The 26,967-nt window shown below is 47.8% G+C and overlaps 1 protein-coding gene across 13 annotated transcripts in view; it reads right to left on the minus strand.

The window, feature by feature from the left end:
* Window positions 1-26,967, minus strand: part of AP2B1 (adaptor related protein complex 2 subunit beta 1) — a 99,007-nt gene that overhangs the window by 11,159 nt on the left and 60,881 nt on the right. For 12 of the 13 annotated variants that reach the window (XM_043531464.1, XM_043531461.1, XM_037880756.1 and 9 more), the window contains 5 exons: window positions 26,199-26,345; window positions 23,676-23,821; window positions 19,408-19,537; window positions 5,950-6,034; window positions 5,074-5,160 (listed from right to left, as the gene is read on the minus strand). In XM_043531464.1, coding sequence (XP_043387399.1) covers window positions 5,074-5,160; window positions 5,950-6,034; window positions 19,408-19,537; window positions 23,676-23,821; window positions 26,199-26,345 — 595 coding nt within the window. Of the gene's footprint in view, window positions 1-5,073; window positions 5,161-5,949; window positions 6,035-19,407; window positions 22,470-23,675; window positions 23,822-26,198; window positions 26,346-26,967 lie in introns of those variants that run through there. The other variant, XM_043531466.1, reaches the window with a different exon arrangement.

Here is a 26,967-nt window from a genome sequence, read left to right on the forward strand (position 1 = left end):
GTATGCACACGGAGGTGGAATTCCCATCGTGGAAGGGTTTTAAGAACAGGCTGGCCAAACACCTGCCAGGGATGGTCTAGGTTTCCTTGGTCCTGCCTCAGCGTTGGAGGATGGACTAAATAACCTCTTCAGGTTCCTTCCACCCCTACATTTCTATGATTCTGACACACCCACAGACAATACAGCTCCTGTTTTATTTGAAGGGCTTGTCTGGACTAGGGTATAAGGTGTGTTTTTAAAACGTATTAGCTAAAATATGCAGGCAGTCAGACAAGATGATAATATATAGCCCCTTTTGGCCTTAAAAATCTATTAACATCTTTTAAACTAACATGTTTTAAGAAATTCTAGTGTGAAAAAGGAAAATTGTATTTTAACATGCGTTCGTTAGTGGAGGAGAATGTGTGTTTTCCAAAAACTTACCTAAGCTAAATACATTTATGAATTTGGTATCGCACATGCATGGCAGGAACGCTGACTCATGCTGGGAGCTATGAACCTGTTTAATAGCATATCCAGATGGCAGCTCCGACATCTCACGAGTAAGAATTTCAGTGCAGAACAGGACCCTGTATTGAAATCTTTCTACGCTTGGGGAGTTTCTAAACTTTGCCCCTCACTGCGCTCTGGAGGTCTCAGCTTTTTAAGCTCTTCTCACCCTTTAACTGGATTTTCCCTGCCTTTTCATGTGAGCAGAATCATCGGGGTACCAAAGTCTTAAATTACCATAAAAGCCAGAACATGAGAAAATTGAGGTTGTACCTTTAATCTTAACTCTGACCCCTTGTGTGTATCCATGACAACAATCTTTAATTACCTGATCACATGGTTTCTCCGCTAAAATATCATACAACTGTTTCCCTATGGCCTCAGATACATGTGCAGAACCTGAATGTATTTAAAATATAAAATGCACCCATATGTATACCTTAAATAGGAGATGAATCGATGTATTCACACTCTGGCCCAATCTGCACACGACTGTTAAGCAAGACCCACTGATTGCAATGGGACTCATGAGGGCACTGTAGTCACTTATGGGATTGGGGGCATAGGCCCAGATTTTTAAAGGTATTTAGACGTTGCTGCACTCAGCATTGCAACACCTAACTGATTTAGGAGCCTAAATAACTTTTTGAAAATGAGACGTAGGCTCCTCAACCCGCGAGGCAGTGCAGCATCATGTAAATACCTTTAAAAATCTGAGCCTGAATGTACAAATTCAAGATTCAAGGGACAAAGTCACATCTAGCCCATCCTGGGGAGACAAGCGTAGGATTGCTCCTTCCAGTACATTTTGCCCACACAGATTCAGTAACATCTGAAATGTCTTCATTGATAGAAATGTTTGTGTTTCGATCTGCCTTTTATTTAAGGAAAAAGGATAAATAACCAGAGTTATTAGGCTAGAGGTGCTTTGAAATCTGATTGCTGCCCAGTGACAGACACACAATCCTGGATATACAGTAGCGCACAGACCCAAACAAGAAATTAGCAAGCTGCATCCCTGACTCAGTAAAAAAAACTGATCTCTGCTGTAAAGAGATTTATTTCTAATTTAAATGTCCCCTTACAGAAATCAGCCTTCATCACTCAGCTGGATGGCAGGGCTTCTGGTATCATCTGTCTGGATTTTGTAAGATGTAAGCATTCACGAAGATGGAAGTGAAGGTTCTTCAAGGCAAGGAGAAAGGATGCTAGGCAGAGCGCATTGATGGAGGGAAGACTGTTTCAATTAGCCCCCACCTCGGCTCCTCAGGAGCCTATGCACAATTGTCGGTGTGTTCGCTCCATCTGGCAAAGGTCTGCTATAGCTCTGCTACTATATTTAAATAACCGGTTTTGCTGTGATTATGGCAGATCAGCTGGGAAATGGGGGTATTTTTAGCTCACAGCTCAATTCGTGTTGTTGAACCGGAAATCAGCTAGACTGGAGAATGAACGTTGTCGTTAACAGAGTTCCTAAACCTGGAAGAGATCACACCACCATGTGTGGGCATGTGCCATTCAGGAATTATTTAAGTGGGTCTCATGGGGTTTATATCGATTTATGTTGACAAAGACGGCTTGGACAACTGTCGAAAACTAGCAGCTGTTGGAAGCAGTGATCTGTGCTGAAGAGCAGCATCGCAGCAGATTTTGAATCATAGTCAACACCCACTGAAATTCACAAGCTTTGTTCATGGCCACCGCTGCCCTGGCACAGCTGAAAGCTAGGACTAGGTCCCTTGAGTATGTCTGTCCCCGTCTATGCCAAGGGTATGAAAGTTACACAGCTATACTGTTCAGATTCCTCATAACGAACACGGGAGAGCTGAAATTTACAGTGAAAGCTTTAAACTGCTGCTGGTGTCTCTAGAGAGAAAAAGGCCACGATAACAGAGGTAGATTGTTTAATCCACACACCCAGGGCAAGTACACACAGACTTCAGCATTGCAAGCCACTACCCTCAGAGGGAAGATTGGATGATGGCCAGAGGTAGCCTACAGTAAGGCCTTGTCTACACTAGGTTTTTAGCCATGACCACCAGTGCAAACCCTTAGTGTAGACAAGATTTACACCAGTGCCAGGTGGTTTGCACTGGTGCAGCTTCCTCCAGTTTGAAACTGCAAGGGTACAAACCGTGTTGCACGTACATCAAGCCTGCACCAGTGTAGACACAGCCTAACACCTGTTATTCCCATGCCAGGCTCTCAGCCTTCTGCACCCACTAGCTCTCAACCTGCTTGGCTCTACGATCCAGGGGGTCAGTGCAGAAAATGGCTCCTGTAATTGCAGCAGGGACGAGGCATCAGCTCCGAAGACAAGAACAGAGGCATCAGCTGATAAAAGGATTTGAAGTCTGTTTATCAGACATGACCCATTTTCCTCCCTAAACAAGCAGAGGAGGCTGGCAGATTCTGCACACACTGTAGCCTCCCTAGCAATGGATCACACTCAAACAGGCACCGTTTCCAAAGCTCTCGCTAAAAGACTGACAAGAGCTTCCTCTCTCTGAGCCCTGGTGATGGCTGCAGATAACACTGCAATAGAGCAATGTTATTACTCACATGGAGAGTGCAACCGCGCAGAAATCTAACGGGACTGGAGTGCTCCTGCGTGCCCCTCCGCTGAGAGCTGGGCTTCATTACAATTCCAAGCAAGCCCAGGCAGAAGGTCTGGCACATGGCTGGTAAAGCAGCCAAACAGTGAATGCTGCCAATTACTCTGCATCCTTTAATGACTCCCAGTAAAGGGGAACAGGTGGGTAAAGTGGAGAAAGCACTGCCGTGTATAAGCTAATCACAACCAAGGGTCAGGCAGAAACCTTGACAGTACAGTATCCTACAATTAGAGGCATTACAGCTTCCTTAGCATTGGCCAGTGGGATGGCCGCAAAACGGACCAGATGGCCCGTTGATGTATGTCAAGTAACCAGGAATTAAACTCCTTATTCCTCGCAGCAGACAGATCCACGGCAGCTGTGGTTTATAGAGGGCAGAAGAATTCGTTTCTGGAAGTCTTGTCAGAAATAAAGCCACTTGCTGAGACTGAACGTTTAGAATCTAGGCCCGATGGGATGGGGGAAGGACTTTAAAACCCTGACAGATTCTCCACTACAAAAACGAAACCTTCCTTCTGTGCCACAGCGCCCAACAGACAGAGTGGCTAATGGAGGACGGTGGAAGGAGAAGCGTGTGATGGATTACAGGGCAGAACTTCATTACAGGGCAGAACTTCCAATCAGGTGGAAATGTCCGCGTGCCATTTGAGAGGCTGGAATAAAGGGAGCGGCAGAGAGGCTGCCCTCGCCAGAACCCCAGGAACAGAATCAAGTCATAAGATCCAACGCCTGCTATTTGCGTCACATCGTTTGTGGTCCAAAATGGAAAAAAAAATCATGGCTACAAAGGCAGGGGGTTGTTTCTGCCTGTCACTGAAGTGAGAGGAGCGTTCTCCCTGCGTGATGGCAGGCAGGAGAGAAAGAACCATGGGTTTGTGATCGAGAGGGACATACCTCTCTGTAAAACATACTAGCTTTAGTTACAAGCACTCGGATCCCATCCAGGCCTCTCAAACAGGAACAGTGCAGCTCTACTGGCCATGTACTCCCTCATCCTTCAGTGGCAAAATGGTCTTCTGTACTCGTGAGATGCTCATTGTCTAGTAGAGGCAAATAGCTGACTAAGCACTTGGCTCAAGTAGACAGGGTACAGCTGAAAGCCAGCAACGTAACGATAAACAATAGCAATATACGACTGTGGCCTTACACCGGGCTTTTCATCTGCAGATAACACCTCCTAGCTCTCGTGAAGGGCTTTTCATCAGGAGAGCTCAAAGCACTTTACAAAGGAGCTCAGTATCATTCTCATTGTGCAGATGGGGAAACTGAAGTAATCTGTCCAAAGTCATGCAGGGAACAGAACTCAGGTCTCCTGAGTGCCAGTCCAGTGCTCTAACCACTAGGCCAGGTTGTACCCACTTACTTGCGGATGGGGAAAGACACAGGAGGGACAAGTGACTCATCCAAGGTGGCACAGCAAGTTAGTGGCAGATCTACATCCCACATTCCCTCACTCCTAGTCTTGTTCTCAAGCCACTCAACCACAGCTGCCCCTACAGCCAACTAGCCTTAGGGATCCCAGCCTGACAGTGAAAGACGACAACTTGGAACCAATATGAAATTTCTGTGATGTGGGTTAGGGTACAAACCACAGTAATGAGCAGGAAGGATTTGAAATCAAGCCCAAAGCTCCCTGCTCAGAGACACCATGACAAGGAAGGCAAATAAACAGGAAAGGGAGAATGTAAGAACTATAACAGAAGGAAAAAGGGAACAGGTGAAATCCTAGGGAGGGAACTGTTTTCAGAGACATTCACTAGGGAAACCTCCTTTTATGGAATTCAGCTGAAAGTTTAGGTTAAACAAATCCTTGGGGCTAGAATTTGGAAGTGCTCGGCCTGTACCTGCAATCCTCCTTTGTCAGTGTTGTCAATACACAATGCTAATGACCGGAAAAAACTCGACTATCATATCGTCACTCCTGTGCATTACACGAAGGCTCGCTGCGGTCCAGAACAAAGTTACTTACCAGCATTCAGGTGACACTCTTTAATCTGGAACTGGAGCTCGTTTTCATTTGGAATATCCTTCCATGTGGCAAGGAAGACCTGGCGTTCTACATACAGGAAAGACAACGGTCAGTGTCCCACCCTCCTGGTTCTCTGAACTACCCACATTGCCATTCCCAAGAGTCACTGCAGAAGGACATGCTGCAGAGACAGAAGAGGCCTGCCAGGTTGCATCTAGTCCATCCCTCGGGGTCTAGTTCAAGAGTTTTCCCTAAAACACGGTGGCTAGCAATTTGTCTAGCCTAGTTTTACTGAAAGCAGCAAAGTCTGGAAGACCATTTGGATCTGTTCCCAATGTCTTTGCTGCAGCAGACTTTCAGGAGTCAGGAGCAGGTGGGGTTTGTTAGGAAGAGCCCACAGCTCAGAATATGAGAACCACATCATGCAGGATTTCCCTTTCCCATCAGCAAAAAGGGCCAAACGTAGAACCCAGCTATGATTCTGTTTTCCAGGCACCTTCTCCACCTCTGATGTAAAAAACAGACTATTGAACAGGAGAGAACATGAAGAAGGGGTTAGAGCGTAAGATTTATGGGCTAAACCCTGGTCCCACTGAAGTCAATGAACAACTTCCATCAGAGCAGGATTTGGCACAGCGTACCTATGCTTGGCAGGTATAATCAGACCAGAGGAGGGATGTTCTGGAAATGCAACGGCTTTGAATAGCAACGGCAGGAGAGCAGGGACTGGCTAACTACACTGCCCTGGCATCCCAGTACAGATGGGTCTCTGCTACAGACGGACTGGCACCAAGCTGTGCTTTGTCAGGACGCTGTACTCCGCCTGCCCGCGTGGCTCTCCAAAGAGCAGAGGGACGCTGGCCAAACAGTACTCACCCATTTTGCCGTCCTCCACGAAAAGCACGTTGAGAGGAATAAGGCAGCTAAAGTAGAAGACGTCGATGCTGTTTTTCACAGCCACCTGGCAGGAAACGAAACAGGAGAATTAGGGCATTTTCTGTAGCGTGCTGGGGATGGACAGGGACACTGTCCTCGGGAGTTCGTGCGTTTCTAGGGGTGGTGATCTTTTACGGCCCTGCCTGGAGGTGAAGGCCAGCTGTGCACACTGGGGTATGTGGGGACGCTGCCGAGCCTGGAAGAATGTCTCTCAGCAGGTACAGACACGGAGTGCCCCCAGCCTGCTCCTTCATCAATTCTCACTCCGCTCCCATGGGCTCTTCACTGTGCCAGCCGCTGTGGGCTCACAGCTAGTGGCCTCATGCTCATTTCTTATTCCGCCCTCATTTCCCATCACTCCTGCCCCCCCACACTAATCTATTCTGGCTGCATACAGGCACTCTGTCATTTCACGCCCCAGTCCGCAGATGGGCTTTTTAACCTTCTATTCATGTCCCCTCCCTCCTATTTGCAACCTAGCCCTTTCCGCACCCAACCTGTGTGTTCTACAATCTCAGCCGGCCTCCCACTAGCTAGGCTCACACTCTGCTTTCCATCTCCCTGTCCTCCTCTCCCCTCCACACAGATTCCTTGGTTTCTCTTTTCTCAGTCTAGCCACGCTCTGAATACTCCATAGCCTGAAGCCGGTCTCCTATGTCCCCTCTCCCTTTCTCCTGCATTGAATGTGATTTCTTTGTTGCAGCATGTAGGTGGAGTTTGGGCACAGGCTCCATTTGCTGGTTCATACTCGGATGGCCACTAACTCCGGACGCTCCCTTTTGCACTGCACTTGGACGTGTCTCAGCAACACCTCGCTAATGCTGCTTAGCACGTATATTGCCACGCTCGTCAGATTACCTCGGCGTGCCTCACAAGGCTGCATTTTTCAAATGGGGACACTGAAGTCCAACGGCTAAGTGACTTGCCTGAGGTCACACAGCACGTAAGTGCCAGAATCAGGAATACAACCCAGATCCCCCACTCTCACCTCACTACCCCCATCTACCACTTCCTCTCCTTTTAACCCTTTACACCTCCTGTGTTTCACACGCACACAGAGAAGACCAATAGTGCAGTTTACTCCAGGGTAAGGGGGACATTTAACACACTTTTGCAGCAGTGCCTGAATTCCTTGGTGTTTAGTGGCTTTACCCTGGGGAAAGCTGTAAATGTCACTATGGTGGTAGCTGACTGAGTCAACAGCTCTGCACTGGGCTCGAAGGAACAGGGATCTGCTTTATAGCAACTGGGGGAGGGCAATCAATGGGTGAAAAGTTTAATCGATAACACCCCCTTAAATTCGCACAGCTGAAGAGAGGCACACGATTGCCTCTTAGCACTACCAAGAAGCCAGTCTGCATAGGACTGACTGCTTTTTGCTCACCAGAAGAGTGACCTCACTTCAGTTTTTGCCTTGATGAGGCTTATGGCAATAGTAGGGGCAAACCAGAGGTCCCGAAAACATATTGTCATAACTGACGTCATGAGTGTGGCTCCGGCCTTTTATTTCTCCCTCTCCCACTCTCTGCCCACACCACACAATGTCGCTGGAACAGAGTTTAGCAGATATCCGCAATTCCTTGGCATATATGAATCCTAACCCAGGCATTGGATAGACAGTATTGACTGGAAAATGCTTACCATCTCGTTATGGGCTGTGGCTGGGATATGTAAAGACCCTTGAATGTCAACAGGAATTGAAAAGGAGGACTTGTGGCATCTTAGAGACTAACAAATTTATTGAGCATAAGCTTTCGTGAGCTACAGCTCACTTCATCACCTCACTCCCTGAAGATCCTGGGGAAACCAGATTAACCTGTGGATAAATCTGGTTCACCCACTGTGTTTGTATTTCAGTTAGGTGACCAGTCAGAGGATTCATAGCCAGTGGTGAACCAGATTAATCCACAGATTCAAAATTAAAGACCTCCGTGTTTTGTCTGCAGAATAAAATGTCCATGTATTCTGTAGGGCCTATTTAGAAATAAAGCTAATCCCAGTAGAAATTGCTGTTGATAAAGGAGAGGAGGGGGTGATGGGAAATCTGAACACACCAATCAGCTGGTTTGGAATACATCCAAGGAAATAAGGTCAGCGTTCTGAACTGAAAATTCTTTTGGCGCACTTGGGAGGGTCCCCAGAAAGCAGAGAAAAGCAGGAGATTTGCATCTGACAGAACTTGTTTTTTCCATGTCTTTTGTTGTTGTTGTTGCAAAAGTGTGTATATTTAATTCACACAGTGAGAAAAGATCTTTTAAAAGCAGAGCTTAATTAAAACCATTACACCTTGTAAATGACCAATAAATACAAATAGCTCCACATTATGGTCTGTTGTCATACACCGACTGCTGACATCACATGCTGGCAGGTTTGAAGGTTGAGAGGCAGATGGAAGATTATATTCAGTTCTTGCCATCACTTTAGAGAGATCTAAACAAACTAAACTGGGAGACTGGAAGGAACGACTTATCCAAGCGAAACATGTGAGGTTTGGCTAAACGATCTGGGGGATGGGGGCGGGGGGAGAAAGAGAGATGACTATAAATACAGGAAGAGTGTAGCCAGCCAGGAGAGAGATGGGGGTAACACTGGATATAAACTAGGGAGTAATGGGATTGAACTGAAGCTGGAAAAAATTTGGCTAAATGTCTGGGAAAACGACAGTGAAATATATTAAGTGGCATGTTAATCTCCTGAGGAATGGGGCCACTCCAATGCTCTGGGCATTTTAAATTGGTCTGGACTCTGCACTAGTAAGACGTACTGTAGTGAGCAATGCTGCATGGCAGGGAGGTGGACTCTATCTTTCCTAGCTCTGATTTCTATGATTAACGGCAGTGTTTATTCTACAGCAACAGAGGTTCATTAGTTTTTGTAGCTAACTGTCGCTGCTATACAACAGCAGCAGCTTACAACAGGGGCCGGGGAAAGAGCTTCCTTTCCCTCCAGGCACAGATCTAGAGGAACACACCAAATTAATACACTGATCTTGCTTCTGCAGTTACAAGAGTGCTATAAAAAGGTATCTGTTGGCCTCCCTCTCAACTCCGCCGAAGCATGCTGAGCCCACCGTGCTCGCTGCACTCTGCTGAGCCCGACAATTCTGATGTGGCACAGGGCACTGGAGCACCGTTTCCTCCTGACACCACACAGCAAGCAGCCCAGCGTCCTCTCTAGCAAATTGCATCACAGGGTTCACTGATGACATCACTTGCAAAACCATTCAGCATCTCTACTGAAAACCTCTGCAATCAGCCTTCACAAGCAGTCTTTGCAAACCGGGAGCAGCGCTGACGTGAGAGAGGGGGTAATCCTGCTCGTGCTCAAGCTCCCAGTTGTGACATGATAAGTCCTGGTTTATTTTACAAGGTTTATTCTACATATCACCAGGCACTTCCTTCTGTATGGCAGGGCTTCAAGAGAACATCCGTTAGAGCCTGGACCCGTGAAAGCCAATAAAAATCTCTCTCTCACCCTCCCACCCCCTTTTCCCTTGCTGAGGCTACGGGTGGCTCAAGAGACTGGAGCAGTGATGTGGAGTCTCATGAGTGCTAGGTCACTTTGCCTGAGCTTCAGCCAGCTGGTTTGGAGCCTTCTGATGGCAGTTTGCGAGAGATGAGGCTGACAGTCTCAGTACAGGGCCTAGCAGGCAAGTGTCCACAGCCCAGAAACCAGAGGGAGGCCCAGGAACAGATTGCTCTCCTCTCTGATCCCCAAGAGAGAGGCTAGCCAGAAGAGGAACACATTGGGAGTGGGGAAGGGTTTGTGCTGTACCCATTCCATGGAGCGAGAACTTTACATTTCTGGAGATGTTACCCCAGCACCTTTCCCAAGTAGGGCATTTACTCACAAACGAAACAGCTTCCCCATGCGGCTGTGCACCGCAAGAACACTGCAAACCTTTGGTCTGGGAGCAGGTCTCAAGAGTGCCTGGGGATTTCTGATCTCTGGTTCCTACTCTAGATGCATCTGATGCACTCCTGTGTCTGTTGTGCAAACCCTGCAAAGCTACAGGGGTTAGCCACAGCTTGCTGCAGACAGCAGGGCTATCTACAAAGGAGGGAGGTTATTAAAAACAAGGCTCTGCGGGCCAGAGACCACAGCCCACGTACCTGTCATTGCTCCCGTACTGCTGTCCATGCTCACACACCGTCACACACACTATTACAAGCTCTTCCAAGAAAACTTGGAGGCTATTCTGGGCCAGGAGAATTCTTTCTTCTGTTCCGAAAGGTTCTCTTAACTCCTCTTTTATCTAAGTTTTCCCCTGACAGGTATGATGCTTTTACAAGCAAGGATGACTGTGGGCTAGTCGCTGCTGACAGGAAGTTCCCCAAACGACCTCAAAAAATTCTTCAGAACCTGCTCCATTCAGCTGCCTCCCTGTAGCCTTGTATAACAGCACTTTGCTTGACACACACAGAAGGAATTTTCATTCGTCTTCAATAACCCCCCTCATCCAGACAAACGTTCCACAGGAGCTTGTGGATCCAAATAGGGCTCACCCTTCACAGACGTTTGCCTGCCTGCAGTGTGTAATTAAGAATGTACCAGCGCTTTCAGCCTCAACCTCTTCTGAGAGGGAGACTGCCTGGTACACCCTGGTTGAAGCTGGCTTTCCATTTGCAACCTGGTTTGAGGGCGGGCTGGGGGGACCCTCTCTTCTCTTTATAGTCTCTTGTTTGGCAGAATTCAAAGTCTTTTGCAAAAACAAAGGGGACAGGTTTCATTTGTTCAGACAGACTTTCCTGTGATGCTCTAACACTGAAAAGGTCTCACCTGGGCAAAACCTGCGCCAGGCACCCAGCTGCTCAGACCTTGTTCAGTTGCGCCTCTTTGGCGCCTCGAGCCATCGCCTGAGAGAGCATCCGCTGTAGAAACAAACTGTTGGGATTCATGTTCGCTTGCTTTGCTGTGTCTGAACTCTTTCGCTGCAGGAGGACATCAGAATGCTGACGGCTGGCAGCTGCTGTTCTAGGGTGTGTAACGCTAATTTCTTAGACATCGTGGGTGTGCAATGCTTAAAAAACGAAATCAAACCCAAACTATATTAGGACTAAAACGAAGCGCTAAAGATGGGTGTGGAAGCACTCGCCATGCCCTGTAATGCCGTGTACTCAGTGAAGCACACACCCTGGGAGTACCAAGGCTGAATTAAGGACTGTGCACCTACGTCGTAGGATACATCTTCCCTGCAGCTGGGACTGTGCTTCCCAGCCTAAGCAGACAGATACGTGGTCGCATGGGTCTGTCTACCCATGCTGGAAAGCACGCTCCCCCTTGCAGCGTAGATATACCCAGAGGTTGCCTCAGAGCACCTTACAGCCATGGTGTCATCAAGGCGAGGACTTTCTTTTACATCACCTCTGCCAGCACAAGGCCACGGTTTATTTCCATGACCATGTCTGCAGCCAGAAACCTCACATGAATGCTCTCTACTTCCCCTCGTGTTATTTGATGGGTTCGGTTCATAGGATCCTACAGCATTTGACAGCCGCTGATTGCCGCGTGCTCTACCTAGAAGCACAAATCCTGAGCTCAGACAGCAGACTGGAGTGCCTGGAGCGTCCAGGCTGGATGCCATGCCCTTGGCTGCAGCTGTCACGTCCTGAAATGCTGTTTGCGTCAATGGTCAGGGAACAGTAAATCCGTGGAAGGAAGGAGAGGCTCTCATGTGTGTCTGGCTCGATGGTAACTTCCAAGCACATTTTATTGTATCAAATGTGCTGCATCTCATGCCAGTGAGGACAGGTCTGGCGAACTGAGGGAACCTGCTGCAGACTCCAGTCTGTGCTCTGGGTGTTAACTACCCACAACGGACGCTTTCAGGGGTGATTTCTTCCCCACCTCACTGGGATATGGCTCTCGCCTTAGCGAGCTAGAAAGGCCAAGGCAACAAAACTGATTAAGCACCTATCTCTTCAAGGCATGAAATAAAGCCGATGCTCAGCAGCAGGGTCTGGTTTTGACCTGGGTCTGAAGGTAAAAAAGGGTAATGAAGTGCAAGAAGGAGCACTGTTTACTTGCTTGACTCACCACTGCTGGAGATTATACCGGATTGTGGTTAAAACAATACATGGATCTGTGGGAGGTATTGGGAGAATTTGGGTTCTATTCCCAACTACCACTGGCTCCCCACTGTGACCATGAGCAAATCCCCACCTCTGTGCCTCAGTTTCCCTTCTATCAAACAGTGGGGAAGTTTCCCTTCTATCAAACAGGTTTTAGTACCCACCTAAACAAAGGGCTTCAAAAAAGGATCCAGCTAACTAGCATTAGCAGCACATCTTTACTGACGGGCCCTGCCAGTTTTCTCCCACGAAGATCCTTCCTTTTCAGATACATAGACAGTTTAACCTACCACTAAAATACAGCCAGCTCTGGGGTGGAACATGACAGCTGTTTAACAGCACACAACATCAGACAACGGTTTAGGGCAGGAAGAGCACAATACAGTACCCAGATGAAACCACTGGGGTCAACTGCAATTTGACCAAGACAGGAGCTAACACAATTCTTGCAAAAAGTGCCACAAGCAGTCAATATTTTTGATACAAGACTAAGGCTGACCCAGAGAACACTCCCCTCCAGCAGCACAATGCCTCCTAACGTACTGAGGAACTGGGTCAGCCCCTAGTGGATCGTCATCACCCCTTTCTGTAGTGTCTGGGTTTCCCTAGATTTTTCTGCCGAGCTCCAACCAGGTCCAGCCCTGCTTGGCTTGTGAGATGTGACAAGATCACAGAGCCCTGCCTGGAACCTCCACCATGTGCTTGTCAGGACCTCTACCTTCATGTATGTCTTTCCAGGAGGGAGTCTTAGTGTCTCCTCCAACCCTCTGAGAAGGGTTAACAACTCTGCAAACCTGCCCCCCCGGCACCACGGAACTAACCTAACACATACCCAACACTCTGTCAATTCGTCACTTAGAAGAGATATTTGTTTTTTCCGTCTCTCCTCCCAGAACTGAATCGGTTTGCTGAGGCTAAAGCGGTTTCCTTGCTTATGAAAGCACTCAGTGCCTTCCCACATCACCTCTTCTCTTCATGTACTTGTACGGTCCTCTTCATCACAGCACCAGATCTCCTCCCATGTTAATGAAATTATCTTCAACATCCCCATGAGGCAGGGAAGTATCCCCAAAGTGATTAGCCCATGGTTGTACAGGGAGTGCTGGGAACTAAACCCAGGTCTCCTGATCTCCAGTGGCATACCTAGAAGGTTAGCCTTCTTCCAAGAAGAGAATTGCACCTTCTCTTGACCCTTGAATGGGAGGTTTCACTACACTCTTCAAACGCAGTTTGGAGGAAACAACTGGAAATTGTTCTAGATTTCACAGTGCTTTGCAGTATCACTATCCATGAAGAAATGCAGCAATTGGCAACACCATCGCTACAAATGTGTGCCAGCCAGCCGAGTCAGAAGAATTTTAAGGGCACTTTGAAATACTGAAGTCGTGCGCTCGCTCACCAGCTGCGCTGAACAAGCCCTGGTGATTGATAGAAGGTAACGCCAAGGAATGGAACACATCCATGGTCGATGCAGAATGTTAAAATCCCAAGAGAACCCCAATGCTCCAGGCACAAGTAGGTACATTAAGGCTCTTTGTGATTCATTCTAGCTTGTTTCTTACTAAATCATCCAGTGCAGGCAGTTACTGTTGGGATAGAGAGCTGCAAATCTCCAGGGTGGCAGCCGGGAGCCCGCTATGCGGCAGGGCAGCCAGGAGCCCGTAGCCTTTAGCACACAGCTGAGCTGGGGTGGACTAGATGATCTCCTGAGGTTTCTTCCAACTCTAACCTTCTATGATTCTAGGTCTGTGTAGTAGCAAGTCAGACCTGGCAGTTTTCTGAAACTCTCCCCTACTACAGCATTATGGGGTTGCCAGGCTAGACTGGCCACCATCATCACTACCTCTGCATCGTCTAGACCAGTGGTTCTAAACCTATTTCTCAAAGTGCTAGCTGGGCCGCAGGTTGAGAACCACAGTGTCCATCCCCCCAACCCCTGTGCTCAGCACCCTCCGCCCAGAGACCCCTCCACAGAGTGGGGCCAGGAGTGGACAACTGGGCGTGGGGCAGCGACCCTGACCCCGGACCCCAGACCCTGCTGTGGGGGGCCAGGCAGCAGCTGGCTGCCTGGACCCCGCAGGGCGTGGGGGGCAGCCAGGACCCTACCCCCAGACCCTGCCAGGACCTTGCTGTGCGGGGCTGGGCGGCAGCCAGCTGCCCAGACCCCGAGCCCCGCCACGGGGGAAGCCAGGACCTGGACCCCGAGCCCTGCCATATGGGGCTGGGTGGCAGCTGGGAGCCTGTAGCCTTTAGCACACAGCTGAGCAGGCTGCGGGTTGAGAAGGAAAATTTTGGGGAAATTACTAGTACAGACGCAGCCTTAAAGCCCTGTCTATATTGGAGCCACTTTTGCCAGCCACAACCAGGATTGCAAGTTTTAAAAGGAAGCAAGTTTTACGGTGCTGGGCAGAACTATGTGGAACAACCGGCAAACGTGGTTGTGTTCAGCGTGGAAATCCAGAAAGGACAGCAATGCATGAGCTAAAGCTCTACTTCAGGTTACCCCTCCAGCAGAGATTAAGTGCTCCTTTGGAACGATAAATCCAGGCCAAACATGGATGCAAAGCTCAGTAAAATGAGATTTGGGTGCAACTCTGATGGGAAACTAGTTTAAACATTCCCAAGCACTACTACACAGCCAATGGTAAATAGGTTCTTCGCTGTTAAACACCCTCAGTGGACTAAACAGTGTTATAACGTGGCTGATTCTTGCCCGTGTGGACAGAAACGCTCAGTCTAGATTTCGACCAGAGTTAAGACTTGGCTCCCCAACATGGTTAGAACGTTTTATTCTGTCCACACAAGTAAAAAGACAACCCAGGGTTTAACACAGCTGGGCCACAAGATGGTGGATTTTGTAGTGCAGCTAGGCTCTGGACTATACCTGGTTTTAGCTGGCCCAGAATTCTGGGTCAGATGGTAAGTGAGCACAGCCCACACACAGCTCATCATTTTCAAGTGACAGAAGGCACTGAATTTTAGAAGTGTTTACTCATTTCATGGTTCAGCAGCTGCAGTTGTCTTGAACATAAAAAAAAACCTCACCAAGTATCCCATATATCGGGGCAGGACACTGCAACACTTGCAATTCCTCCCACAGCTGCTCGGCATAATGCAGAAGTTACAACATCGAGGGGATTTCTGAACTACCCTCGAAGGGGGGTGTATTAGGACTGGGCCTTCGCTTTGGTACAGGACAGTTCCCGGCAAGGTATTCCAGCATGGCTTTTTTTGTTCCAAATCTGGCTCTGGTCTGGAGAGGATTAATGCATTTATTTTTTTTAACCACCGCAGGCTCTCACTGCAGAACCACTACCGTCTCCCATGTGCACTGAGACACGAAAAAGCAACTGCCCCAGCGATCTCCAGGGGAGATGTAACTGCCACGTGGGTTCCACACCTTGCTCCAAGGTGGGGAAAGAAAAATAGAAGCCGACAAGTCTGCATATCATTGGCCTGCTGTCAACCCAGGGCCTCTGAAGGCCAGCTCAGCCCTGGCACCTTTGGGCACTGTTAGAAGAGCCTAGCAAATACCACTGGATTTAGCCAGCGCTGTGTAGTGGTGAGACCAAGCCAAATGCCAGGTGGCCTATGAAAGGCCGATTAAGTAATTTGAAAATGTTCCTAAGCAACCAGCACGGATGGAAATTAACAAAACGAGAACTAAGTCATGAAGATCTCATTTAGCAACAGATACTCTTTAAAAGTCTCATTTCAATAGCAGCTCTCTTTTGGGGGAATGTAACAGGGATATAAATACAATGTACCACAGTGGGGTCTGGAGTCTGTTTAAGTCTACAGGGCCGAGATGCTTCTGTATTTACATCTGGCTTCATCCTTTAAGGGTCAATCAAACTTTGCCACAATGGCTGATGAACTTGGCTGCCTGTTCCCATCAGCAGAATACAACCATTTTCAATATTAGGTTGGAGGTGAGGCGGGAAGGAGGGTGCTATCCTTTTTCATACACGGCAGGACTACTGGTAAACACAGTCTGGAAGGCCGTTAATGCCATGTGTGGACCCTGACTGCATCTTGCATAACTAGATCTCTTAACATTTAGTTCTCCCTTCTCTAATGTGTTGGTTTTTGATAATGTGTTAAGTGTTTTGATCACTTTTGCTGATTAGGAAAGAGGTAAAAATTAAACTGCATATAGCAAAGACGACATTCTAATAAAATTACAACATGAACAGGACAAACTCATTACTTCTGAAATTGTTGCCTGCAGAATGAACCACTAGCGTTTGAAGTTTTTAGTTCACATGCCATGGAAATTTAGAGATGAGTTTGGTTGCCTGAGGACTTATTTTTCTGTTACTACAACAAAAATGGAGAATAAAAAAAAATGAAATTAAGGGCCTTAAAGTTCAAACAAATCCTGTACACGGGGCTCCTAACACTTCCATGCACAGAAAATCACATGCAATGTCACACTCAACTTACTGAGAGTTTTCTTTCTTCAATGAAAACAGGTGTAGAGAAATACAAACGTCTCTATATTTTGCTATAAATTGCTCTCTCAGTAAGGCAACCATCCAAGTGATTTCTGTAGGATGTTTTAAAAGTCGCTGTTTCTGGGGGAAAACACAAAGAATGCCATTCCAGAGTTGGGTGCTGTCAGCGCAATGACAGATCTCCATCAAATCCACTGCTGTCTGGAGAGTAACAACAGTACTTTTTAACTTGGCTTCTGTTACCAGCGTGAGTCAACTCTCAGCTGAGAGAGATACTATTACTCCATATGGCAGCTTCCCTGATTGTAAAAGGGCAGCCAACTTGTGTGGCAATGAGGTAGCTAGTCAACGAGCAAGCAGATCTGACACTAATGAATGCTCTGCTTATTTCCAAATAAGGCAGATGGAGGTTTCCACATATGTTTCCTCTCTGCTTTATTCCTGTAGCATTTTCTGCTGGAAACAAACTGCATTCTGATGTCTTTGGAGGTTTCATGGTAACCCAACTATTTCATCTCCTTTCTGATCAATGGAAGCAGTGGCTTCCGTGTGTGTTTGTGGTTTATGGGACACCCCTTCATGTCCAAAGCCATATCTGGAAGGTCTAGGACTCGCTCATTCTGTCCCCATGAGTTAGTGTTCATAACAGCTGAACCAAACGGATGTAATCACCACCTTGATATACCTAGCTATTCCTGGCCCTGGGGAATCTGTGTATGGGTCTCCGACACCATGGTGCAAAATGCTGCACTACTCCCTCTGTGGAATGGATTCCAAGGGCATTAGCAACCCCCCTGCCCCGCCTCCTTCTCTCTAAGCAGAAAAGGCCCCCGCATGGGAGCGATCACGTGCGGCTCATCCACACACTCCCGTGACTTTGCCGAGGGGCTGTGGGGTAAGGAACCTGTTCATCTCTGCTCCACTCATCCAGAAGCAACTATTGCATCACTCTTGATGTGATGCCAATTCGGAGCCTCAGGAACTAAGCTGTGGAGCTATTTCCTCGCGGTTTGCCCGAAGGCTTATTAATAAATCATAAGCCACGGAGCGGAACAGTCAAGAGAAGGAAACTGTTGTTCAGGCAGATGAAAGTTACAATTTAATCACTGCATTTTTTTTTAAACCCTGGAGGGAGTAAGAACTCTCTCTACATGGGAAGTGCTCCACTCTGTCTGGGCCCCTGATGCAAATGGAGACCAAACCAATGGGATACATATATTCAGACCCACTTCATCCCAATCTCCCCCAGCCCCAGATCAAGTCACTGAGATATATGTGCTGTGAAGCTGATTATTTGCATCTACTGGATACGAGAAGTCTCTACCCAGGAGATGCATTGGGGAACCACGAACCAGCCAGCTTCCAGGAAACAGGGAGCTACTGCAGACTCTGGCAACGGGGCAAAACTCCATTCTGTTTGACAGCTGCATCTGCCTGACAGGTGACGTGAATGCAACATAGATAAACCTAGCAGTGCCAAGACCCCAGAATCTCCACTGAAATATCTGACCCCAAGCTGCACTAAGGGACGCTGTGAGGCCCCCTGGAGGGAGAATTGCTTTACCAACCCCTGTATTACACTGAGAAGTAAGGGCCTGAGAAAGGAACTATACAAAACAGCTTCATTAGTTTAACATTAACAACCCCATACCCTCTGTTTCCTGGACCGTAGCTCTTTGGGGCAGAGAAAGTACCAATGAGGAAGCACCACTTAAAACTAGCAGTGCGAGATAAATATTTCATCACTTCAGCAGCAGCCATCTTTCCTGCGGGTTCCTTTATTCTTTCATGTTAAGCCATCATCTCCAGATGTTCGTGGCTCTGCCTCTCCTTTAGAGCCTGGCTCTTGGCAAGCCTAGCAAATCCCACCCTGCCCTCTCAACTAGCTCCATATGCATGTTGTCTGGAGCACATCTGAATCTGCTCTATTCACGCAGCTCCAAGAGGGCCGGCTTATTTACTGCCAATACGAACAGATACAACACAAGGGAGTCACTCCTTGGGGGAGATTAAACAAGATGGGTATCCCCCTTTCGGAGGGGGAAAGACAGCAAACCCAGCCTCCCTCATTCATTGGATAATCTGCACAGCCTTGCACGACTGCCTAGCGCACATGGCTTTTCAGTACTGTACAGTAACACCGCATGGCATCTGGGCTCTGCAGAACTTCAATGCTTCACTGGCCAACTTCCCCAGTTTTGTTCAGGAGCTCCTGTGTACATCATCCGCCACTTTGCAGAGGCCACACCAGACGTGACAGAGGGCAGATGTTCTGACGCAGTGTGGCTTGGATCTGAGGTTAAAAGGGTTACGTTTTCCTGCTATAAAGGTGCTGGGAGGGAGGGGTATTAAAATATCAAAGAGGAGCATGTTTTAACTCCATATAATCAGAAGAGCACACAGCCTTTGGAGAAGGTGTTAAATACAAGCCTTGAGAGTGACTAGCCCAGTTCCCAGGGCAAAGCCCAGCTCTGGTAACTACATTCTGCCTCCTCCGTACAGTTTAACCAAGGAATCATCTTCGCCTCCTGTCCTACACCGTGCAGCCTTGCTGTACGCTCTTGGCCATGTTCCACCCAAGAGGTGGCTGCACTGCGTGTCAGTTGAGGTTTGCAAAGTACTTCAGGATCTTTCAGGATGAGAGGGGACCTAGATCACCCCTAAGTGCTACAAACCCCCCTCCCCACCATTTCCAACAGATTGCTGGCCAGAAGGCCACACTGCCCGCCCCTGAGAAGCCATTGCTCAGCATTTCAGTGAACGTCCGGATTCCTAGGTGGAGGAGCCCCCAAACAGAGGTGACCTCCAGTAGAAGCGGGAGGAAGACAACTGAGCTGTGAGCCCCCAATGTAGCATCAGACGCTCCTTACCTGGAGGTTGTTGAGAGGCTCCATTTTCATGACAGGTCCCAAGGTGTTGAGGGGAAGGGAGACATCAATGCTTTGGTTTGGCATCAGCGGAGTATGAATGGCCAGAGGAGTGCTGGGGATGACTCCAAAGCTGGGCGAGAGAAAGCCAGAGGGTGTTCACACAGCGCTGTATTTCTGAGAGCCCTATATGCGACATAGTCTCTTATTTTAAAGGGAAGGGGGTCAGGGACTGATGTCCCAAAGGTTCTCTCTGCTCTCCATTTTAGCGTGGGCTGGCTTAGCTTACTGCCTTTCCTGAGATGTGCCCCACTGTGATTTAGGGGAGAGGGAAATAGGTGACAATTGGCATCAAAGTGGTTGCTTGAAATAGGACAATGCACATGGACTTGAGTCTCGTTGGTCTCCCTGAAAACGGGCCCACCCTAGGCAAGAGATTATCTTCTGGCGACATTTCCATTCTCTCTCCCATGGGGCCAGTCTAATTGCTGAGCAGCAGCCTGCCCTGCAAGGAGCAGCTCACTAGGGCATGAATTCAGAAGGGCTGGAAGGAAGGCTCATGCCCTGGGACAAACACACTTCACTTTCACCAGAGAAGCAGGCAGACAGGCAGCTGTGGACCCTGTGTCAAAGCTAGGAGCAAAGGACAGAGATGCAAGAACTAGTACAGGGCAGGCAGAGGACATCCATGAAACATCTAACCAAAGAGGAATCAGCAGTTTGCACCAGTACTGCTACAAAGCAAGGCAGTTCTCAGCACTGCCAGATGGCTGGTTTTGGATGGGTGCTGGTTCTCTGCTTTACTTTATACTCTAACTGGGGAAGCACCCGGGATTTACACTCACTCATCCCACTCCGGCTCAGACACATTTTAACCCCGCATGTCCTACTTAGTGTCAGGGTTTACAAGGTACACGTTTCACCTCCATACTCTGCAATGGCTTGTTTGCAAGTGCAATTCAAGATGTTAGCTCGGATTGAGACTGGTTATGTTAGTGACCATGTCTCTCCTTATGTACTCGTCTCAGCAGCTCAGATCAGCTGGGGCATCGAGGCAAATGCTCCTTGAATTTGAACTCCAGTGAGCTGGAGGCAGGATATTCTCAGTAAGGGACCTTCTATCCTAACTTTGCTTTCCCCGTCTATCTGACCTTCAGGGTATGTAACAAGCCTTGGTGATCTACTCTTGGGCCTTCCTTTGAGCGGAAGGTGGGCTGCATTTCCCGGCCAGGTGGGGAAGAGACCATGGTGAAGGGTGTACTAGAAATGCTCGGCTTTCTCTTTGCATTGGCTGACGCATGCTTGTTGAAGGGATGACAAGCACCCAATAAATGCTGTGGTGCTGTGTGTGTGGGGGAAGGGAATCTTCCTGCTCACAGGTCTTGTATCACTGCTATGGCTCAACGGCAGGGAACAGGCCACACGATGTATACTGACACGGAAAGGGCCATCGAGATAGCTGGGAACAAGGAGGAAACGGGAAGAAAGAAAACACAGCAGTAAGAGCAGGGAGGGGAGAAAGCTCATTCCCCACACTGGCACCCACCACAGTCTTCCTGACCAGACGCTTCTTGCATGGAACCTATTAACCTGGCTGCCCCCGCTGTGGCTATGCTGTCCTGTAGAACTGTTCTTGAATCTCTGCCCATACAGTCGATCCTACTAGTCTGGCTGCCTCTCTGCTGACCATCTTTGTCCCAAGCTTCAAATTACACAGTGCTCCAGAGTCCAGACAGACATACCCGCATCACCCAAAATCTGAAGGTCAGTGACTGGGGGAGGAGGGGAACTTTAGGAGGCCGGGGCTGGGCAGGGCCGAATGTGGCATTTCCAAAGGCACAGGGAGTCAGCTGAGATAGGAGGGGAGACCGCTTGGGATTCTGACGGGAGGGAGAGGGTGAGACCACCAAAACCAATTTCCAGCTGCACTGGACCAGTAAGGAAGCGGAATTGTTTGGACTGGCCACAGAATCCACATCTAATTTAAGGAGTACAAGTCGATCTGCTGCAAAAGCAGTACATGCTGGTCCACTGTGCCTCGCGAAGTACACACTACCTATGTCCGAACATCTTCCAGGGGAGTGTAATACCAAAGTGCGTTTAAACAGGGCTTTATACAGTGGGAGGCTCAGGCAGCAGGTAAAGTCTCCGGTGGGTGGAGGCAGCAGGGAATATCTCCGTCGGGAGGGAATGGCTCTGGCAGCTCCTCACAGCTGGAGCCTGAAAGGTAGTTACACATTGCAGTGGGGATGCAGCCTGCTTTTCATTGCAGTGTGTAGCTACGTGTTCCCTACATGCCACCACCAGCGTAGACAAGGCCATGACTGCCGAAAGGGAGAGAGGATTCCAGTGCATTTTGGCAGCGATTCTTCCCTTCCTCTAGAAGGCCGCTCTTAAGAAATGAGGAATCTGCATGCTAGAATGAGAGCACTTTAATCAGAATGGGCCTTTACAATCTTGACAGTGACTCAGTGTTCCCATGACACACCGCTCAGCGTAAGCGATGGCAGACCACTCCACGTACCCTCTCTCGGACTAAGGCAGGTACAAATGTGAAGGAGACGAGAGCGGGGATTCCACTAACAGGGCACTTCTCTTTGTGAGGGCAGGTTTGTGAACAGCGATCTGTACGCTCTAGACATTCTACTACACGGCAAGTGGCAGCTCCTTCCAGCAAAGTGATTTCGCTTCCCACTGTGCTTACCGTAAGCTATTTCACCTGGTGATTTGTTCACTGACAATATTTGTTCACTTAAATAACTATTTAAAAAGACCTGCGCTTCCAGACAGTTTAAATCTTGTGTGGATGCTGCGCTCTCTCCCAACTCAATTTGGAAATGCAGTCATTCGTCGACTCGCTGGGGACGGTTACGTCTGCTGACTCAGCAGCCTGTCAGCTTAGCTGTACTTGACTAAGGCTTTACCAGCTATAAAAACACACTTTAGCCTTACAAATCCAGGGGCTGTTTCAAAACATCACTGACATGTAAAAAGGGGCAGCTGCAGCTTCAGCGCTAGAAGAAAGAGGGGACCATATGCTCGCTTGCTCACCAGGGCAGGGCAGCCTGTAGAGAGCAGATTGTATTAAAAACAACACAGATGCATCAATCTATGATATTTTCAGTTGTATTTCATACAACCCATAGCCAGAACTCGTCAGCACATCATATTAAACATTCGCTCTCAGGACTGAAATATACATGTACATCGAGGCCTGTTTGGGTCTTTAAAATTGTTCCTTACAGATCTACCCCTGAGCAGGTGCCAGCAGCATAAATGACTTCAGACCACAGTCAGACTGCATTCTACTAACTAAGGGGTAGCATTTTCCCCACTCTATACACTCACCTAAGCCAGTTAGATTCTCAGTTGGGTTATTACGGGCTGTACTGTGGCTTTGCCCTGAGATGAACTCTTTTTCGGGTGGATGAATGTGTCAGATGCGCATGCTACAGTTACTAGACATACAGGGTGCAGTTTTCAAAGCCACCCAGTGCTGGCCTAACTCTGCTTCTTCTGAAACCAATGGAGGTTTTACTATTGACTTCATGGGGAGAACTGCTGGGCCAACACAGAGCACTCTTGAAAGTCCCACACACAGCAGCTACGAGCCTTCTCAGAAAAGTTCACCACCTCCAGCATTTAACCTAACGAAGCAATCTAGGACTCTAGGTAGAACATATGCACAGTTCTTGCCCTGACTGCATGCAGACGAGGCGAAGAAGAGAAATCTCACCAAGATGTGGGCTATGCTTTGACTCTCACTGTGCTGGTGACCTGCACCCATGGGTAATAAGTACAGGTAAGTAACGATACCATAAACTGAAGAGGTTTTAATGACAAATCATTACCATTAATTTTTTTCATTGTATTAGTGTTGATCTAGGAACGTTTTCTGTGGAAGTTTTAGAACAGTTGTTTGCCCCTCTATCTTCTAACCCTTCACATGCTGTTCAGCCAGTAAATGGAAGACGATTTACTTAGCAAGGGGCCAACGGTAGCCCGCAGATGACTAACCGGATAGATCAAGAAGGCTAGTTTAATCCTATTTAGTGGTTTGGAACTTACAACATGCAGCCAATGGAGCCCATGAGAGTGTCTGGATTTGTTTTAAATCCCACAATGCCAATGAAAATTGTGCCCTAGAGGGTCATGAGCAGCAGATTGGGAACCCCAGGTCACTCACGCCCATGTCTAGAACTGGGAAACTGAGCCAGGAGCCCTTTCTAGGACATTGCCACTTTCCTGCCAAGGGCATGTGGGTTTCTCACCTGTTCTTATTAAACTGAATCGCAAAGTCAGTCATGTGCTGCAAAGCCTTGTTGGTGAAGTTCATCTCCATGTAGATGTGTCCCTGCCTGTGAATGAATGTCCCAGAGATCTCCAGTCCTTTAGCCTTCACTGCTGGCAGCCAAACCTGAAATACAACAAGAAATCCTGCTCAGCACCAGCACAGCCCAGCTTGGAGTAACCCAGTGAACCCTACGGAGTCTTTAAACATTTCAAAGAAAGGTCTTGAGTCATGCAATCCATTCATTCAGCAACTGTTACAGTGTCCATAAGCACATAAATGCCGACCGAGTATGCTGCACGTGGAGCAAAGCAATCAGGCTCACCAATGAGCAATACCAAACCTGCTACTCCTATTCCATTGATAAAACTCTATTAATTTACAAAGCTCCTGTTGGAGCTCTGCAACATTCGATAACACCAACTTGCACAGAAATGGAAGGGGGCTGGTGTCCAGGACCAACTCGTCTCTTGAAAAGGCAGATTCCTCCAGGGCATGTGTTGGGATAATCCTGAAGACTGAACCAAGTACAATCATGGTGCTGGTGCTCTTACCTGTTCCTGAGTAGAAGCCGTGTTAGTCTGTATTCGCAAAAAGAAAAGGAGTACTTGTGGCACCTTAGAGACTAACCAATTTATTTGAGCATAAGCTTTCGTGAGCTACAACTCACTTCATCGGATGCATTCAGTGGAAAATACAGTGGGGAGATTTATATACATAGAGAACATGAAACAATGGGTGTTACCATACACACTGTAATGAGAGTGATCACTTAAGGTGAGCTATTACCAACAGAGAGTGAGAGTGATGGGTCATCCTTCAGGATAGGTTGTAGATCCTTGATGATGCGTTGGAGAGGTTTTAGTTGGGGGCTGAACAGATCTTGGGAGACAGGCCAGTCCTCGCTTACACACAGCCCCCGCAACTTGAAGCAAATACTCACCAGCAACCACACACCACAGAGCAGAACCACTAACCCAGGAAACTATGGAGGAATGCATCCGATGAAGTGAGCTGTAGCTCACGAAAGCTTATGCTCAGATAAATTTGTTAGTCTCTAAGGTGCCACAAGTCCTCCTTTTCTATCTGTTCCTATAGAACCTTTGAGGGGGAATCATGACCATCAGCAAACACAGACTAATGAGGCTGTTGCACCAGCCAGAGTGACCATGGTTGATGGCGTCACACCAGGCCTCATGTAGTGAAATTCCCAGATCTGGCTCAAGCTGTAAATCTATGAATATCTAGAGTGGCCTAGCAGGCAGTGCCAGGTAGCGTCATGGCATGCAACGCTTCGCACACTGATGGAGACTTTGAGAGCATGGCATACTGGGGTGTTTTTGTTCATCCTGGTGACATGGCTGAAGAGCAGGCAATGCTGTTTTGAATACAACAAGCTTTTGAAGGAAGGCCAGATCGCTGTGTGATTATAACGTTTTGCACGAAGTCAAACCACTTCATTATGCTCAGGATTTGGTCTGACAGCACATCTAGGCAGACGTGCTTTGGGGAGAATGCTGACTGTAAAGGTGATTGGTTGAGCAGCGGATAGTGCTTTTAACTTGACACTTGGTGGGATGTCTGTACACAATCTTTTATTTGGCATAGTACCAGCAAGAAGCCAAATGCTGAAAGCTTGGCACAAGGTGCAGCGCAGTTTATGCACATGGGTTTTATATTATTGTAAACAATAATTATTGGTTGGTTATTCACGGAGATTAACAAAGGTTTTAATAAAGTGGCGGCTCCAAACAGGAAGAAGGTGAACACATTGGTGCCACAAGGAAGAACTCCATCCCTCAGTGACACCTAGGGCATGGAAAAACTAAACGCCACATTCCAACGGCTGCTCTGAAATGGCATGCTTTCCCCACAGATCTAGCTTCACATTGGCTATTCTAGCTTGGCCAAAGCCTTGTTAGCAGGACCAAGTTCTGCTGATACTGAAGAATCATCAAGAATTGGATGAATAACAAAAACAACAGTTCAGTCAGTGCTTTCACCATCTCTCTCTTCTACAATCAGGTGCAAATCCAGGGCACCCACTAACATGGCGCTCACGCCAACCAAGGATTTCTTTTAATCCCTCATAAATAGGACTCCCCTCATACAAATGGATGTTCTGTTTATTGATCAGCACTAATGGGGTGAAATCTTGGAATCCTGCTACAGGGTATCTAGCTAGTAGCTGCCCAATGGGGAAAGTGGCAAAGTCCAAATTATTGCAGCTCCCACAAATCCTTCCTACAGTAACATTACCTTACTGGCAATAGTAGGAAAATGCTGAAAACTGAAGTCTAGAGCTGGTTAGATTTGTCCTTCAACAATTGCTGTCACTCTGGGGGAAACAGAAGAAGATCTAACTAATGGAACGTAACTCATGTATTCCATCCCATATCTCCAAAGAGCATGAAGGGGACAACTGAGCAGCCTCATTATCTCCATGCTGCCTAAGCTGTATCACTGATGAACAATGTACTGTATCAATGTTTCTCTTACGTACAGATTTCGGAGCCACGTATCCCCCAGGGGCCATGCCAATACCAGTAGAGAGTTCGAACAGGTCGTTGAGTCCACTGCTAACCACAGCTGGGGTGGGTGAAGGGGCAAAAGTCGCAGGCACAGATGATGGAATGAAGGTCTGTCCCACCTGCAAGAGTTAGGAAGAAAGGGTAGTGATGAACAGTGTACATGTAGCATGCTGCTTGTTAAATAAGGCATGAATTTGGGCAATATCCTGAATATTTTAAAGCACTTTACAGCTTCCCTGCTGAATTATCAAGAGTGCTAAATAATGCATTTGAATTCCAATGCTCTTGGAGACTAATCCCCGCAATCTTTGCTGTCACCTTAACCACATGGTATCCTTGAAACCACCACTAGTAGTCCCCTCCTGTCTAGGTAGAAAAAAAAAAAAAAAGACCTCTAGGCTCGAGAGGATACACTTTAGGGAACAAGTCTCCATATGCCTGGCAAAAGGAGAAGATAATTTAAATCCTTTTCCTTTCTCCACACTAATTGCCATGATTGCATTGCATTAATACCAAAGGACTTTGCACATCCAGAAATTGTGGCAGAGCCATGATACAGCTGGGCGCAGAGGGTCATGTCATCCCAGCGGAGGAGGAGCTCTCTATTCTTAGTCCCATGATCAAAAACGGTTCACTCTTCTCCAGACTGGATATCTAGTCCCATTTGTTAGCCAGGAATGGAAAGCCTCTGCTACAGAAGTTCGGTTATTTCCCTGAAGGACTCAGTTATTAACAGCAGGA

Source organism: Chelonia mydas, chromosome 17, assembly GCF_015237465.2.
Source record: "Chelonia mydas isolate rCheMyd1 chromosome 17, rCheMyd1.pri.v2, whole genome shotgun sequence".
Taxonomy (NCBI): Eukaryota; Metazoa; Chordata; order Testudines; family Cheloniidae; genus Chelonia; species Chelonia mydas.